This window comes from Pungitius pungitius, chromosome 2 (assembly GCF_949316345.1).
Source record: "Pungitius pungitius chromosome 2, fPunPun2.1, whole genome shotgun sequence".
In the NCBI taxonomy this organism is placed as follows: Eukaryota; Metazoa; Chordata; class Actinopteri; order Perciformes; family Gasterosteidae; genus Pungitius; species Pungitius pungitius.
Window position 1 is genome coordinate 23,213,566 of NC_084901.1, and position 13,229 is coordinate 23,226,794.

General features: G+C 41.1%; 1 protein-coding gene across 30 annotated transcripts in view; it reads right to left on the reverse strand.

Moving 5' to 3' along the window:
- The window catches only part of LOC119210842 (protocadherin alpha-C2-like), a 132,465-nt gene that overhangs the window by 33,494 nt on the left and 85,742 nt on the right, over positions 1-13,229 (reverse strand). The window contains exon 1 of one of the 30 annotated variants that reach the window (XM_037461300.2): positions 10,088-12,600. The exons of 26 other annotated variants lie outside the window; for them this stretch is intronic. In XM_037461300.2, coding sequence (XP_037317197.2) covers positions 10,088-12,466 — 2,379 coding nt within the window. In that variant the 5' untranslated portion in view covers positions 12,467-12,600. Of the gene's footprint in view, positions 1-512; positions 2,995-3,809; positions 6,320-6,910; positions 9,406-10,087; positions 12,601-13,229 lie in introns of those variants that run through there. 3 more of the 30 variants (XM_037461303.2, XM_062560679.1, XM_037461308.2) reach the window with 3 other exon arrangements.

Consider the following 13,229-nt stretch of genomic DNA (forward strand, 5'->3'; position numbering starts at 1 on the left):
CAAGGTCAAACTCCACGAACAGCTCTTTTTTTCTGACTGCAATCAATCTCAAAAACTGCTGCCAAAGTTCGATCACAGTGGAATGATACCATCCAAATATTCATCCGATGTGGCAAACTAAGAGCCACGTTTGCATTTGATTCAATTCCAGTAAATGACCGCTTGAACTATTATACCAATGCTTTAAAAAGACGTAACTGCAACTTCTGGAGATTAATTGCACCCAAACAGCACGACAAGAGTTGTATCTGAATTCTCGCTATAGTTGGATATCAGAACGTTAATTAACATTAAGGCGGTTTACTTAAACCCTGACTGTGACTTATTATCTCTACATAGGCTAAGTATGGATGGTCACAATTTGTAAAAAATAAATAAAAATAAAAGGTTATTCATGATGCTTGATCAACAAAAATCCTTTTTTAAATCATAGTAAAATAAATCGTCAAACTCATGAGAAGACATCATGTTAAATCATACTATTCAACAAGCATTAGGGACAGATGGCCTACCTTGTCTTTGTTGGGTAAAGTCTGAGTCCGTGTAAAAGTATCTCCTCCATTAATACTGATCAGCTCACCATCTACAGGTGGATAAGGTGCGGGGTAAACCACTACGTCACTCTTCAGTGTGTCCGAGCTGAAACACACGTCGTACTGCTGAATAGATTTAGAGTAAGACCAGCTCCCGTCCGGGTGGGTGGTGATCATTGGGGCGCTGTACCTGCTGAAACTGCCGTCTGTCCTGTGGCATTTGACAGCTATTAAACTGACGAGGCTCAACAGAAAGATCACCGACACCGACACAATGGCGATCAGCAGATACAGGTTTAAATCAGAGAAGCTGTCCTCCTTTGGGGGCACATGTCTGAACTGAGTCTGGATGTCAGCTGTGCTTTCAACCACCACCACGTCAATAGACACAGTAGCGGACAGGGAGGGTTCTCCGTTATCAGACACCAACACCACTAAGGGGTGAGTTTTTAGGTCATTGTCACTCATTCTCCTCTTAGTCCTGATCTCTCCGGTGCTGGTTCCGATCCGGAAGAGGTTGTTTCCTTTGGGCTCAGAGAGGTGATAAGAAAGCAGCGCGTTGTATCCAGAGTCTGCGTCTACAGCCCTGATCTTTGCCACAAAGTATCCCGCTTCAGCTGAGTAGGGGATGCTCTCACTGTTAACGGAGCCGTGCTCAGAATAGGGCAAGAGGATGGTGGGACTGTTGTCGTTCTCATCCAGGACCAAAACGTTCACAGTCACGTTGCTGCTGAGCGGAGGAACACCAGAGTCTGTGGCCTGGACTTTAAACTGAAACGTTTTTAACTCCTCGTGGTTAAACGACTGCAGGGAGACTATATCTCCAGTCTCTGAGTTAATATTTATCATTGACGAAATTAGAATATTTCTCGGCGAAGTATTTAACAGTTTGTAGGTCAGTTTTGAATTACTGTCTACGTCGGGATCAAATGCATTAATCGTATAAATATTAAAGCCAACTGGACTATTTTCATTTACATATACATTAATAACAGGCTCCATAAATCGAGGTGCGTTATCATTGACATCAGAAATATTAACGGTAATGACCCTGATACTGGACAGAGGTGGATTGCCTTCATCTGTGGCTGTAATAGTGACATTATAAAGAGAAGTGTTTTCTCTGTCCAGCGGTCCATCTACTATTAATGAATAGTCATTTTTATAGTTGGACTTCAGCTTAAATGGAACAGACCCAACTACTCTACAATTAGCTACGCCATTTTTTCCTCCATCTTTATCCCTCAATGTAACCAAAGCTACGATGGTCCCCAGTTCTGCATCTTCTTTAACTGGGGTCATGAGTGACGTCACAGATATTTCTGGGGCATTATCATTCACATCGATTATCTCTATCAATAGTTTAGCATGCGCACTACGAGGAGTGGCGCCTTGATCAGTTGCTTTAACTCTAACTTCATAAGCAGAAGTCTCTTCATAATCTAAAGTGCCCTTCACTGTGATTTCTCCTGTTTCTAAATTAAGACCGAACTCATTTGTTGGATCAATATTTCCTCGTTTGATCAATGAGTAAATAATTTTACTGTTCATGCCCTCGTCCAAATCCGTTGCATTTAACTTAATTATTACGTTTCCAAATGCAGTGTTTTCACTAACACTTACTTTATAAAGTGACTTCCCGAAAATTGGTGTATTGTCATTGGCATCTATTACATTCACATTGATCTGCATTGACCCTGATCTAGCAGGTTTTCCCCCATCCATAGCGTTAAAGACAAGCGCTATCACCGACTGTTTTTCTCGGTCCAAAGCTTTTTGCAGCACCAACTCCGCAGACACTCCGTGTTCACCGCTCTGCACATCCAGCGAGAAATATTCATTTTGGCTCAGCTTATAACTCTTCACTGAGTTACTGCCTATATCTGCGTCCACTGCTATTGGTAGAAGATATCGTTCTCCCGGTGACATTGATTCGGAGATGTTTAACGAATAAGACTGGTCAATAAATTCTGGCGAGTTATCGTTTATGTCTAAAACGCTGACCTCGATGCGGTGTACATTCATGGGATTACTTAAAACAGCCTGTATTCTCAACAAGCATTGCGCTGTTTTGGAGCAAAGCTCCTCTCTGTCAATCCTCTCGTTAACAAAGATTATCCCGGTCCGCAAATTTACGTTAAATAAGGTCTTACTGTAACTCGAAACAATACGTAGATCCCTCGTTTCGAGATCTTGGACATTCAAGTTTAGATCCTTCGCAATATTTCCCACGACGGTGCCTTTGTTCACCTCCTCGGAAATCGAGTAAGATAATTGCGAAGAAGACAAGTGACAAAGAAAGAACAGCGAAAAAATATAAATCCAGGCATGTTCCTTGCTTCCCATCGTGGTAGAATAACCACTAAATCCCACGTATCTTGTATTTGAAGTAAACATATATATCCGTCATGAACACGATCCTCGAAGCAGCAGCCCTTCTCCTCACCGTACAATACCAGTGTACCTCTCAAATGATGGCCAATGACATTATTAGCGGGGAGGAGTTCTACACAAATTCTGAGAATCATATCTGTGGTCTCCTGCGACATCATGTGGTAAATGTAGGATTACTAAACATAGGAATACCTCCAATTCCAGTGATGTTAGGTATTATGAAATATCTAGTTATCAGATCATGAATCATAAATATATGATTATATATATATATATATATATATATATATATATATATATATATATATATATATATATATATATATATATATATATATATATATATATATATATATATATATATATATATGTATATATATATATAATATTTGTATTTATTTCAGCTGATTTAAACAAAATGCAAGGTAAACTATAATTTAATTGGACGTTATATAAACTTCATTTTCCATTTAAGAAGCCTTTCAATTGTACAACAGAGTACCATCCATAGTGTATTAAAAAAAACTAATTTTATTTTGAGAAAATATCAGGCTAAATTTACTTTAATATACTTTAATTAATTACTTATTAGTCAACCAATCCTTGCACAAATACCAATGCTTTGGATGGATCTAGAGAGTTTACATAAACCAGAGGCTACAGGGATTCATTTCAGCTAAAGTCGAATGATGACTAGTGTAAAAAGGTCTAAAATATCTAGACCTTGCATGATACATAATCGTTTAACAAAATAGGCATGTTTGTGTTTCTTGAAAACTGACAAAAAAATCTGTCGTACTCGTGAGAATCAATGGAATTAATGAATATTATTTTTAAGATCGCATTACTATGTTCTATACACATTCACCATAGATGGCCTACCTTGTCTTTGTTGGGTAACGTCTGAATCCGTGTAAAAGTATCTCCTCCATTAATACTGATCAGCTCACCATCTACAGGTGGATAAGCGGCGGGGTAAACCACTACGTCACTCTTCAGTGTGTCCGAGCTGAAACACACGTCATACTGCTGAGTAGATTTAGAGTAAGACCAGCTCCCGTCCGGGTGGGTGGTGATCATTGGGGCGCTGTACCTGCTGAAACTGCCGTCTGTCCTGTGGCATTTGACAGCTATTAAACTGACGAGGCTCAGCAGAAAGATCACCGACACCGACACAATGGCGATCAGCAGATACAGATTTAAATCAGAGAAGCTGTCCTCCTTTGGGGGCACATGTCTGAACTGAGTCTGGATGTCAGCTGTGCTTTCAACCACCACCACGTCAATAGAAACAGTAGCTGACAGGGAGGGTTCTCCGTTATCAGACACCAACACCACCAAGGGGTGAGTTTTCAGGTCATTGTCACTCATTCTCCTCTTAGTCCTGATCTCTCCGGTGCTGGTTCCGATCCGGAAGAGGTTGTTTCCTTTGGGCTCAGAGAGGTGATAAGAAAGCAGCGCGTTGTATCCAGAGTCTGCGTCTACAGCCCTGATCTTTGCCACAAAGTATCCCGCTTCAGCTGAGTAGGGGATGCTCTCACTGTTAACGGAGCCGTGCTCAGAATAGGGCAAGAGGATGGTGGGACTGTTGTCGTTCTCATCCAGGACCAAAACGTTCACAGTCACGTTGCTGCTGAGCGGAGGAACACCAGAGTCTGTGGCCTGGACTTTAAACTGAAACGTTTTTAACTCCTCGTAGTTAAACGACTGCAGAGTGACTATATCTCCAGTCTCTGAGTTAATGTTTACCCTTGATGAAATTGGAGATTTCTTCGGATAATTATTCAATAATGAATACCTCAATTTAGCATTTTCATTTGCATCTGCATCCTGTGCACTAATTTTTGTTAATATATTGCCCACTTTACTATTCTCTCTCACGTAAATATATACTTCAGCTCGTGGGAAATAAGGTGCATTGTCGTTGATATCAGAGATTTGTACAGTGATTACAGCAGTGTTAGAAAGAGGCGGAGTTCCGTCATCCATCGCTATAATGCTTACATTGTAATGTGTTTGAAGCTCTCTGTCAAGGAGTCCATCAACTGTCAGTGAGTAATAGTTTTTGTAAGTCGATTTTAGGGTGAACTGGACTGGGTCTATAATTTTACAAGTAATAAGGCCGTTTTTCCCTCCATCTTTATCCGTCACTGTCACCAATGCAATGACTGTTCCAATTTCAGCATTTTCTTTTACTGGACTCATTAGTGAAGTGACAGAGATTTCTGGTGCATTGTCGTTGATATCGACCACCTCTACCAGTACTTTAGAATAACCAACGCGGGGGGAAGCCCCCTGGTCGGTTGCTTTTACTCTTAATTCATATGCATTGCTTTCCTCAAAATCCAAATTAGCATTTAGTGTGATTTCACCACTCTCGGGACTAACAATGAATTTTTCTGGAGCTTTTACGTTTCCTCTCTCCATTAAAGCATATCTGATGTCTGCATGTAGACCTTCGTCTAAATCCGTTGCATTTAGTTTCAGTATTATTGTGCTTATGGGAGCATTTTCGCTCACTCTGACTTTATAAAGGGACTTGCTAAACGAAGGCGTGTTATCATTAACATCTATTACATTCACAATAACCTGCATAGTGCCGGACCTTGCGGGTTTTCCTCCGTCTACAGCGGTTAATGTTAAGTAAATTGTGGGTCGCTTTTCTCGGTCTAAAGCTTTCTGCAGCACTAACTCAGCGGACGCACTCTCCACTCCGACACTGACTTCTATGGAGAAATGCTCGTTCGGACTTAACTTGTAGGAATTCACTGTATTGCTGCCGGTGTCTGCATCCTGAGCAATCGGGAGCGGATACCTCTCTCCCGTAGATGAAGACTCGGAGATATTAAACACATGGGTTTGCTCGCGAAATGATGGTGCATTATCATTGATGTCAACAATACCGACTTCAATGCGATAGATATTCATGGGATGGCTCAATAGTCCCTCTATATTTAAGGAGCACTTGGGTAAATTCGGACAAAGCTCTTCACGGTCTATTCTGTCGTTAACGGCCAACACCCCTGTTCTTAAATTTGCCTCGAAATATTTCTTACTGTATCCCGACACAATCCGAAATCCCCGTTCCTCCAGTTGCTGTGTATTCATGTTTAAATCCTTGACAAGATTTCCCACCGTTGTGCCTTTGTCAACCTCCTCGGAAATTGAATAGGAAATCTGAGCTGCAGACCAGTCCGATAAACAAAGAAGAATGGCGTACATCCATACTGTGACTCTACATTGCTCGCGACTCATCATTCTGTTGAGTGGAAAAAATCCGATCAGAAGACGTCATTCATCCACAAAAACGGGAAAATATCCGCAAGAAAATCTAACTCTTTAGTGATTTATGCTCCACCTTACAGGGCGATGTCTTTAACTAACCCAGCCCTCACGGAACGTACAGGCGGGTTCTCATTTCAGTGTGTTACGTATTAAATTAAAACGAATAAATATGTGGTCTCGAGCGACATCATGCGTTCCTTTTATAGACCACAATGTTTAAGTTATTATTCTCCCCAGATGAGTTGGTGTGTTTTCTTAAATTATATACAAAATATGGCATTTTTCCATGAAGAATTGTATCAATAACTAACGAAAGAGAAACACGCCAAGTAGTTCACGACTAAATTAAGCAGAGAAAAATTGTTTAACTGTAAATAAATGTTGTTGATGATTCCAAGGTGAACGTGGGTTGAGTGAATTGATACAAGGCTGATTATTAATAATTTATTTTAAGACGTATTGCCGACTGACAAGCTACGCATGAAGTCAACATATGTGAAACAAAAACCAGAAGAGTGCAAAATAGTAAGGAGTTTCAGAACCAAGGAGAGCGCTTTTGTCATCATTATAACATGAAACCTGTGGATGTACGTATCAAGATTTCATATTCCCAGGGAGTTGATATTCATATCAATTCTAATATGACTAACGGATATGGATATTAAAAAAAAACAATGATCCCTCTTTATGGTTCTTACCTTGTCTGTGTTGGGTAAAGTTTGAGTTCTGGTAAAAGTGTCTCCTCCGTTAATACTGATCAGCTCACCATCTACAGGTGGATAAGGGGCGGGGTAAACCACTACGTCACTCTTCAGTGTGTCCGAGCTGAAACACACGTCGTACTGCTGAGTAGATTTAGAGTAAGACCAGCTCCCGTCCGGGTGGGTGGTGATCATTGGGGCGCTGTACCTTCTGAAACTGCCGTCTGTCCTGTGGCATTTGACAGCTATTAAACTGACGAGGCTCAACAGAAAGATCACCGACACCGACACAATGGCGATCAGCAGATACAGGTTTAAATCAGAGAAACTGTCCTCCTTTGGGGGCACATGTCTGAACTGAGTCTGGATGTCAGCTGTGCTTTCAACCACCACCACGTCAATAGACACAGTAGCGGACAGGGAGGGTTCTCCGTTATCAGACACCAACACCACCAAGGGGTGAGTTTTCAGGTCATTGTCACTCATTCTCCTCTTAGTCCTGATCTCCCCGGTGCTGGTTCCGATCCGGAAGAGGTTGTTTCCTTTGGGCTCAGAGAGGTGATAAGAAAGCAGCGCGTTGTATCCAGAGTCTGCGTCTACAGCCCTGATCTTTGCCACAAAGTATCCCGCTTCAGCTGAGTAGGGGATGCTCTCACTGTTAACGGAGCCGTGCTCAGAATAGGGCAAGAGGATGGTGGGACTGTTGTCGTTCTCATCCAGGACCAAAACGTTCACAGTCACGTTGCTGCTGAGCGGAGGAACACCAGAGTCTGTGGCCTGAACTTTAAACTGAAACGTTTTTAACTCCTCGTAGTTAAACGACTGCAGGGTGATTATATCTCCAGTCTCTGAGTTGATGTTTATCATTGAAGAAATCTGGGTTGCCTTCGGTGAACTGTTTAATAAATGGTACGTCGCCTTTGCATTTTCATTTAAATCTGAATCTAGTGTCGTCAGTATATGAATAGTATTTCCAATCAGGCTATTCTCTTTCACATAAACATTAATTATAGGCACCAGGAATCGTGGAGGATTGTCATTAACGTCAGAAACCTTAACATTAATGACGCTTGTGCTTGATAATGAGGGAGTCCCTTCGTCTGTAGCTGTAATTGAAACATTAAACTGGGAATCACTCTCTCTGTCAAGAGGCCCGTCAACCAACAAAGAATAATAGTTTTTATAATTTGATTTTAATTTGAATGGCACCGAACCTATAATTTTACAGTATGTCAGACCATTTTTGCCGCTATCGTGATCAGTGATAGTCACCATGGCAACAACTGCTCCTATTTCAGCGTCCTCTTTCACTGGACTCATGATTGATGAAACTGAGATTTCTGGAGCATTATCATTGACATCGATGACTTCAACTAAAATCTTGCTGTGTGCACTGCGAGGAGGATTGCCTTTATCCCGTGCTTGAACACGAATCTCATATGCTTGATTCTCCTCATAATCAATTTTGCTTTTGACAGTAATTTCTCCAGTACTCTCATTCAGGGAAAATACGTCATCAGGATTAAAATGCCCCTTTTCTGTAAAAGAGTATACAATTTGACCATTAACCCCGTCATCCAAATCAGTAGCAAAAAGTGTTAATAATTTTGTTCCAGTATTTTCATTTTCTGCAACTTGGACCTTATAAAGAGATTTACTGAACACAGGTGAATTATCGTTTACATCCAGGACATTAACTTGTATCCGTAAGTTTCCCGATTTGGGAGGTTTTCCGCCGTCTATGGCAATCAACATGAGTTCAATAATAGCCTGTTTTTCTCGATCTAATTCCTTCTGCAGCACCAACTCAGCAGACACTCTCTGGTCACCACTGCCCTGTATATCCAAAGAAAAGTGTTCATTCGGGCTTAATTTGTAAGTCTTCACTGAGTTAGTGCCTACGTCTGCGTCATAGGCAATCGGCAGTGGATGCCTTTCTCCGACATACGAGGACTCATATAAATCAATTGAATTAATTTCTTCCATAAAATAAGGTGCATTGTCGTTAACATCTTTAATAGCAACTTCAATTCGATGGAGGCTACGAGGGCTACTCGTCGCGGCTTCTATGTTTAAAGAGCATTTTACCGTATTAGGACAAAGCGCCTCCCGATCTATCCTCTCGCTAACGAAAAGTACTCCAGATTCCTGATTTATGTCAAAATACCCATTGTTGTTTCCAGAGGTGATCTGAAGCGCCGCGGAAAAGAGTTGCTGCACATTGAGATTTAAATCCTTAGCGAGGTTTCCCACCGCTGTTCCTTTGTCCACCTCTTCGGAAATCGAATAGGAGATCTGAGCAACGGACTGGTCCCACAGACAAAGCAGGGTGCAAAAAATACACCCGAGATAATCCCATCGTTCACGAGCAGCCATCGCAGTTCATTGGAAAGCAAGGAATTCGGAATTCTTTTTTTCAGACTCTCCAATGAAATGAAAAATATATTTTTTCATGAATCCATTCTCGTCCAGTGTCCTTCCTCTGCAGGGCTTCACTACGCTAAATCCACGCAGCACTGCCAGATGGTGACGTATTATTACTGTCATACACGGAGGAGGAGTTTCGAAACGGTGAACAAAATATTGTTGCGTGGTCTTTAGCGACATCTCGCGATGCTGTATTCATTAAGACGGACCAAAAAACTAAATTGTTCTTTTTTAAATCACTGATCAATAATCAGTATGAATTAATGAATGACATAGTGAAATATATGGGTGGATTTTGAAAGTCTTCATCTCAACGGTCATACAGTTTGTGTTGTGCTCTTTGAAATTAGTAGTTTAATACGTTGTGGTTGCTAATATATTTGGATGGAGTTTTATATCAATGCTTTAGCCATATAGATACGAAACATTCAATAAACCTTGCATAATTTGCACCAAGGAAAGCACCAAAATCTCATGGGGTGAAAAACGAGAGATTGTCCCAGCACTATGGACAGCACCAAAGGGCAGTTTTAATTCATGTTCTGCTGATGTGACTAACGTTTACTCGATTGAGACTGGAGATACACAAACTTGGTTATGGTACATTTTTTCGGTGATAAAACAATTAAAAAAATGAATGAAAACGATTTCAAAGATTCACAAAAAGAGTTACTCGTGCTGCAAATCGGACCCCAAAGCATAACGCATTATCTTCTTTTGATAAATATAAGAGTGATCAAATCTTACCTTATCTGTGTTGGGTAAAGTCTGAGTTCGTGTAAACGTGTCTCCTCCATTAATACTGATCAGCTCACCATCTACAGGCGGGTAAGGGGCGGGGTAAACCACTACGTCACTCTTCAGTGTGTCCGAGCTGAAACACACGTCGTACTGCTGAGTAGATTTAGAGTAAGACCAGCTCCCGTCCGGGTGGGTGGTGATCATTGGGGCGCTGTACCTGCTGAAACTGCCGTCTGTCCTGTGGCATTTGACAGCTATTAAACTGACGAGGCTCAGCAGAAAGATCACCGACACCGACACAATGGCGATCAGCAGATACAGGTTTAAATCAGAGAAGCTGTCCTCCTTTGGGGGCACATGTCTGAACTGAGTCTGGATGTCAGCTGTGCTTTCAACCACCACTACGTCAATAGACACAGTAGCGGACAGGGAAGGTTCTCCGTTATCAGACACCAACACCACCAAGGGGTGAGTTTTCAGGTCATTGTCACTCATTCTCCTCTTAGTCCTGATCTCACCGGTGCTGGTTCCGATCCGGAAGAGGTTATTTCCTTTGGGCTCAGAGAGGTGATAAGAAAGCAGCGCGTTGTATCCAGAGTCTGCGTCTACAGCCCTGATCTTTGCCACAAAGTATCCCGCTTCAGCTGAGTAGGGGATGCTCTCACTGTTAACGGAGCCGTGCTCAGAATAGGGCAAGAGGATGGTGGGACTGTTGTCGTTCTCATCCAGGACCAAAACGTTCACAGTCACGTTGCTGCTGAGCGGAGGAACACCAGAGTCTGTGGCCTGGACTTTAAACTGAAACGTTTTTAACTCCTCGTGGTTAAACGACTGCAGGGTGACTATGTCTCCAGTGTCAGAGTTGATGTTTATCATTGTGGAGAGAGGCAATGAGTTACTGTTACTTTGTAAAAATGAATAGGTCACCTGACCGTTTTGATTGATGTCAGCATCAATTGCTGAAACTGTTTTTATAACTGCTCCAATTGGACGGTTTTCCTCCAAATATACATTCATCACATTTTCTCTAAAAAAAGGTCTGTTATCGTTTACATCCGAGACCTGAACTTTAATAACGCTCGTGCTGGAGAGAGGTGGGCTACCCGCATCTGACGCAATTATGTTAATATTATATTGAGATGTGCTCTCCCTGTCAAGAGGACCGTCCACAACTAACGAATAGTAATTTTTATAATTTGACTCTAGTTTAAAAGGAACATTATTCGAAAGTTGACAGTTTACCATCCCATTTTTCCCTCCGTCTTTATCAAACACTGACACAAGTGCAATAGCGGTGCCAATGGACGTGTCCTCCCTCACGGTGTTTAACAATGATGTAACTGAAATTTCAGGGGCATTGTCATTGATGTCTAAAACCTCAATCAATAATTTAGCATGCGAGGTCATTGGTGAAGAAGCTCCATCATTAGCTTGAACTCTGATCTCAAATGCGTTATTTGCCTCATAGTCGATATTCTTCTGACTTGTTACAGTCCCCGTTTTTTCATTTATAGCAAACAAATCAGTTAGCTTACCCCGACCTACCTCACTAAAAGAATAAAATACTTTTCCATTTTGGCCTTCATCTAAATCAGTAGCATTTAGTGTAATTATTGAGGTGCCTTTCTGTACATTTTCATTCACAGTTGCTTTATAGAGCGTCTGACTAAATACAGGAGGATTATCATTAATATCCAAGACATTTATTACAATTACCATAGTGCCTGATTTAGCTGGAGTCCCACCATCAATGGCCGTCAATGTAAGTCGGATTACGGGATGTGTTTCTCTGTCTAAAACTTTCTGAAGCAGTAACTCTGGAGATGAACTCATTCCTTTATTGGTGGCTAGAGAGAAGTGTTCGTTTTGGCTCAGCTTGTAGGTATTTACTGAGTTTTTACCGACGTCTGCATCATGAGCTGAATGCAGAGGAAATTTAGCCCCGGCTAATGTAATCTCTGTAATGTTAATTACCTGTGAGGTGCTTCGAAAAGATGGTGAATTATCATTTACATCTAAAATATTAATTTCAATCCGGTACAGTTTTAAAGGGTTGTTAATAACTGCTTCTACGGCGATGGAACATTTAGGTTCGTTCGTGCAGAGTTCCTCTCGATCTATTCTCTCATCAACATACAGGACACCAGTCTTTAGATTTACCTCCAGATATTTCCTCTTTGATCCAGCAACGATCTGAAACATTCGGGGCTCCAAATCCGGGACATTTATGTTTAAATCCTTAGCGATGTTTCCGACAACAGTCCCCACATTTACCTCCTCTGAGACGGAGTACGAGAGCTGCCCTGAGACCGTTTCACAGTAACAATCCAGCAGGAGGAAGAAGAGATAAATCCACACAGAGCCCGTTCTAAGAGGCAAATGCATTATTCCGTGGAAAGAGAAGGGACATCTAAGGAATATCGCAATTATCGGAAACACCACGAGAATCAAGATCAAATGTCGATTATTCCATTGAAAAATCTCGACATGGACAAACCAGACATCCGCTCTTTGTCGTCCGACCTCTCTTCTTAACAAAGCCCAGTGATGTATCGTCAGCTGAATCTGGGAGGAGCCCATAGCCACAGGCGAACCCGTCCAAATGTGCAGGTCTATAGTGTCTCCATGTGGACATTTTTCATAACTACCTTCTTAATCAGACAATCTCGTTATTCACATCTCTATATTTAAAAAGCCATGAAGGCAATTTAAAGAAACGAACGGTCATATAATGAAGTTGAACGTTAAACCCACTGATAACTGACAAGCACATAAAAATATTAGTATTTCAATATAGCATCAGCGATAAAGTAGGGAATTATGTCTTCAACAGAAAGATGAGCTGCAAAAATGGATTCATAAATTGAGGTAACTTTATGAGTATATTTGTTGGTGGATTCAATAACGATATATGACATCTGGTGTTTCATTATCTTTTTAAAAACTAACAGCTATTTTAAAAAGTTAAGTTCAGCACCAAGGATAGCAACATACCCACATGCAAAACATTAGCCAAAATATAGTCATTGAAAAGATAAACCGATAAAGGAACAACCTTTAAAAATACTAAACAACGTATTTAATCCTCGTTTTTTGTCTTCTCTATTCATGTATGTGTCAATAACAAATGAGTATCCGTGTAAATTGT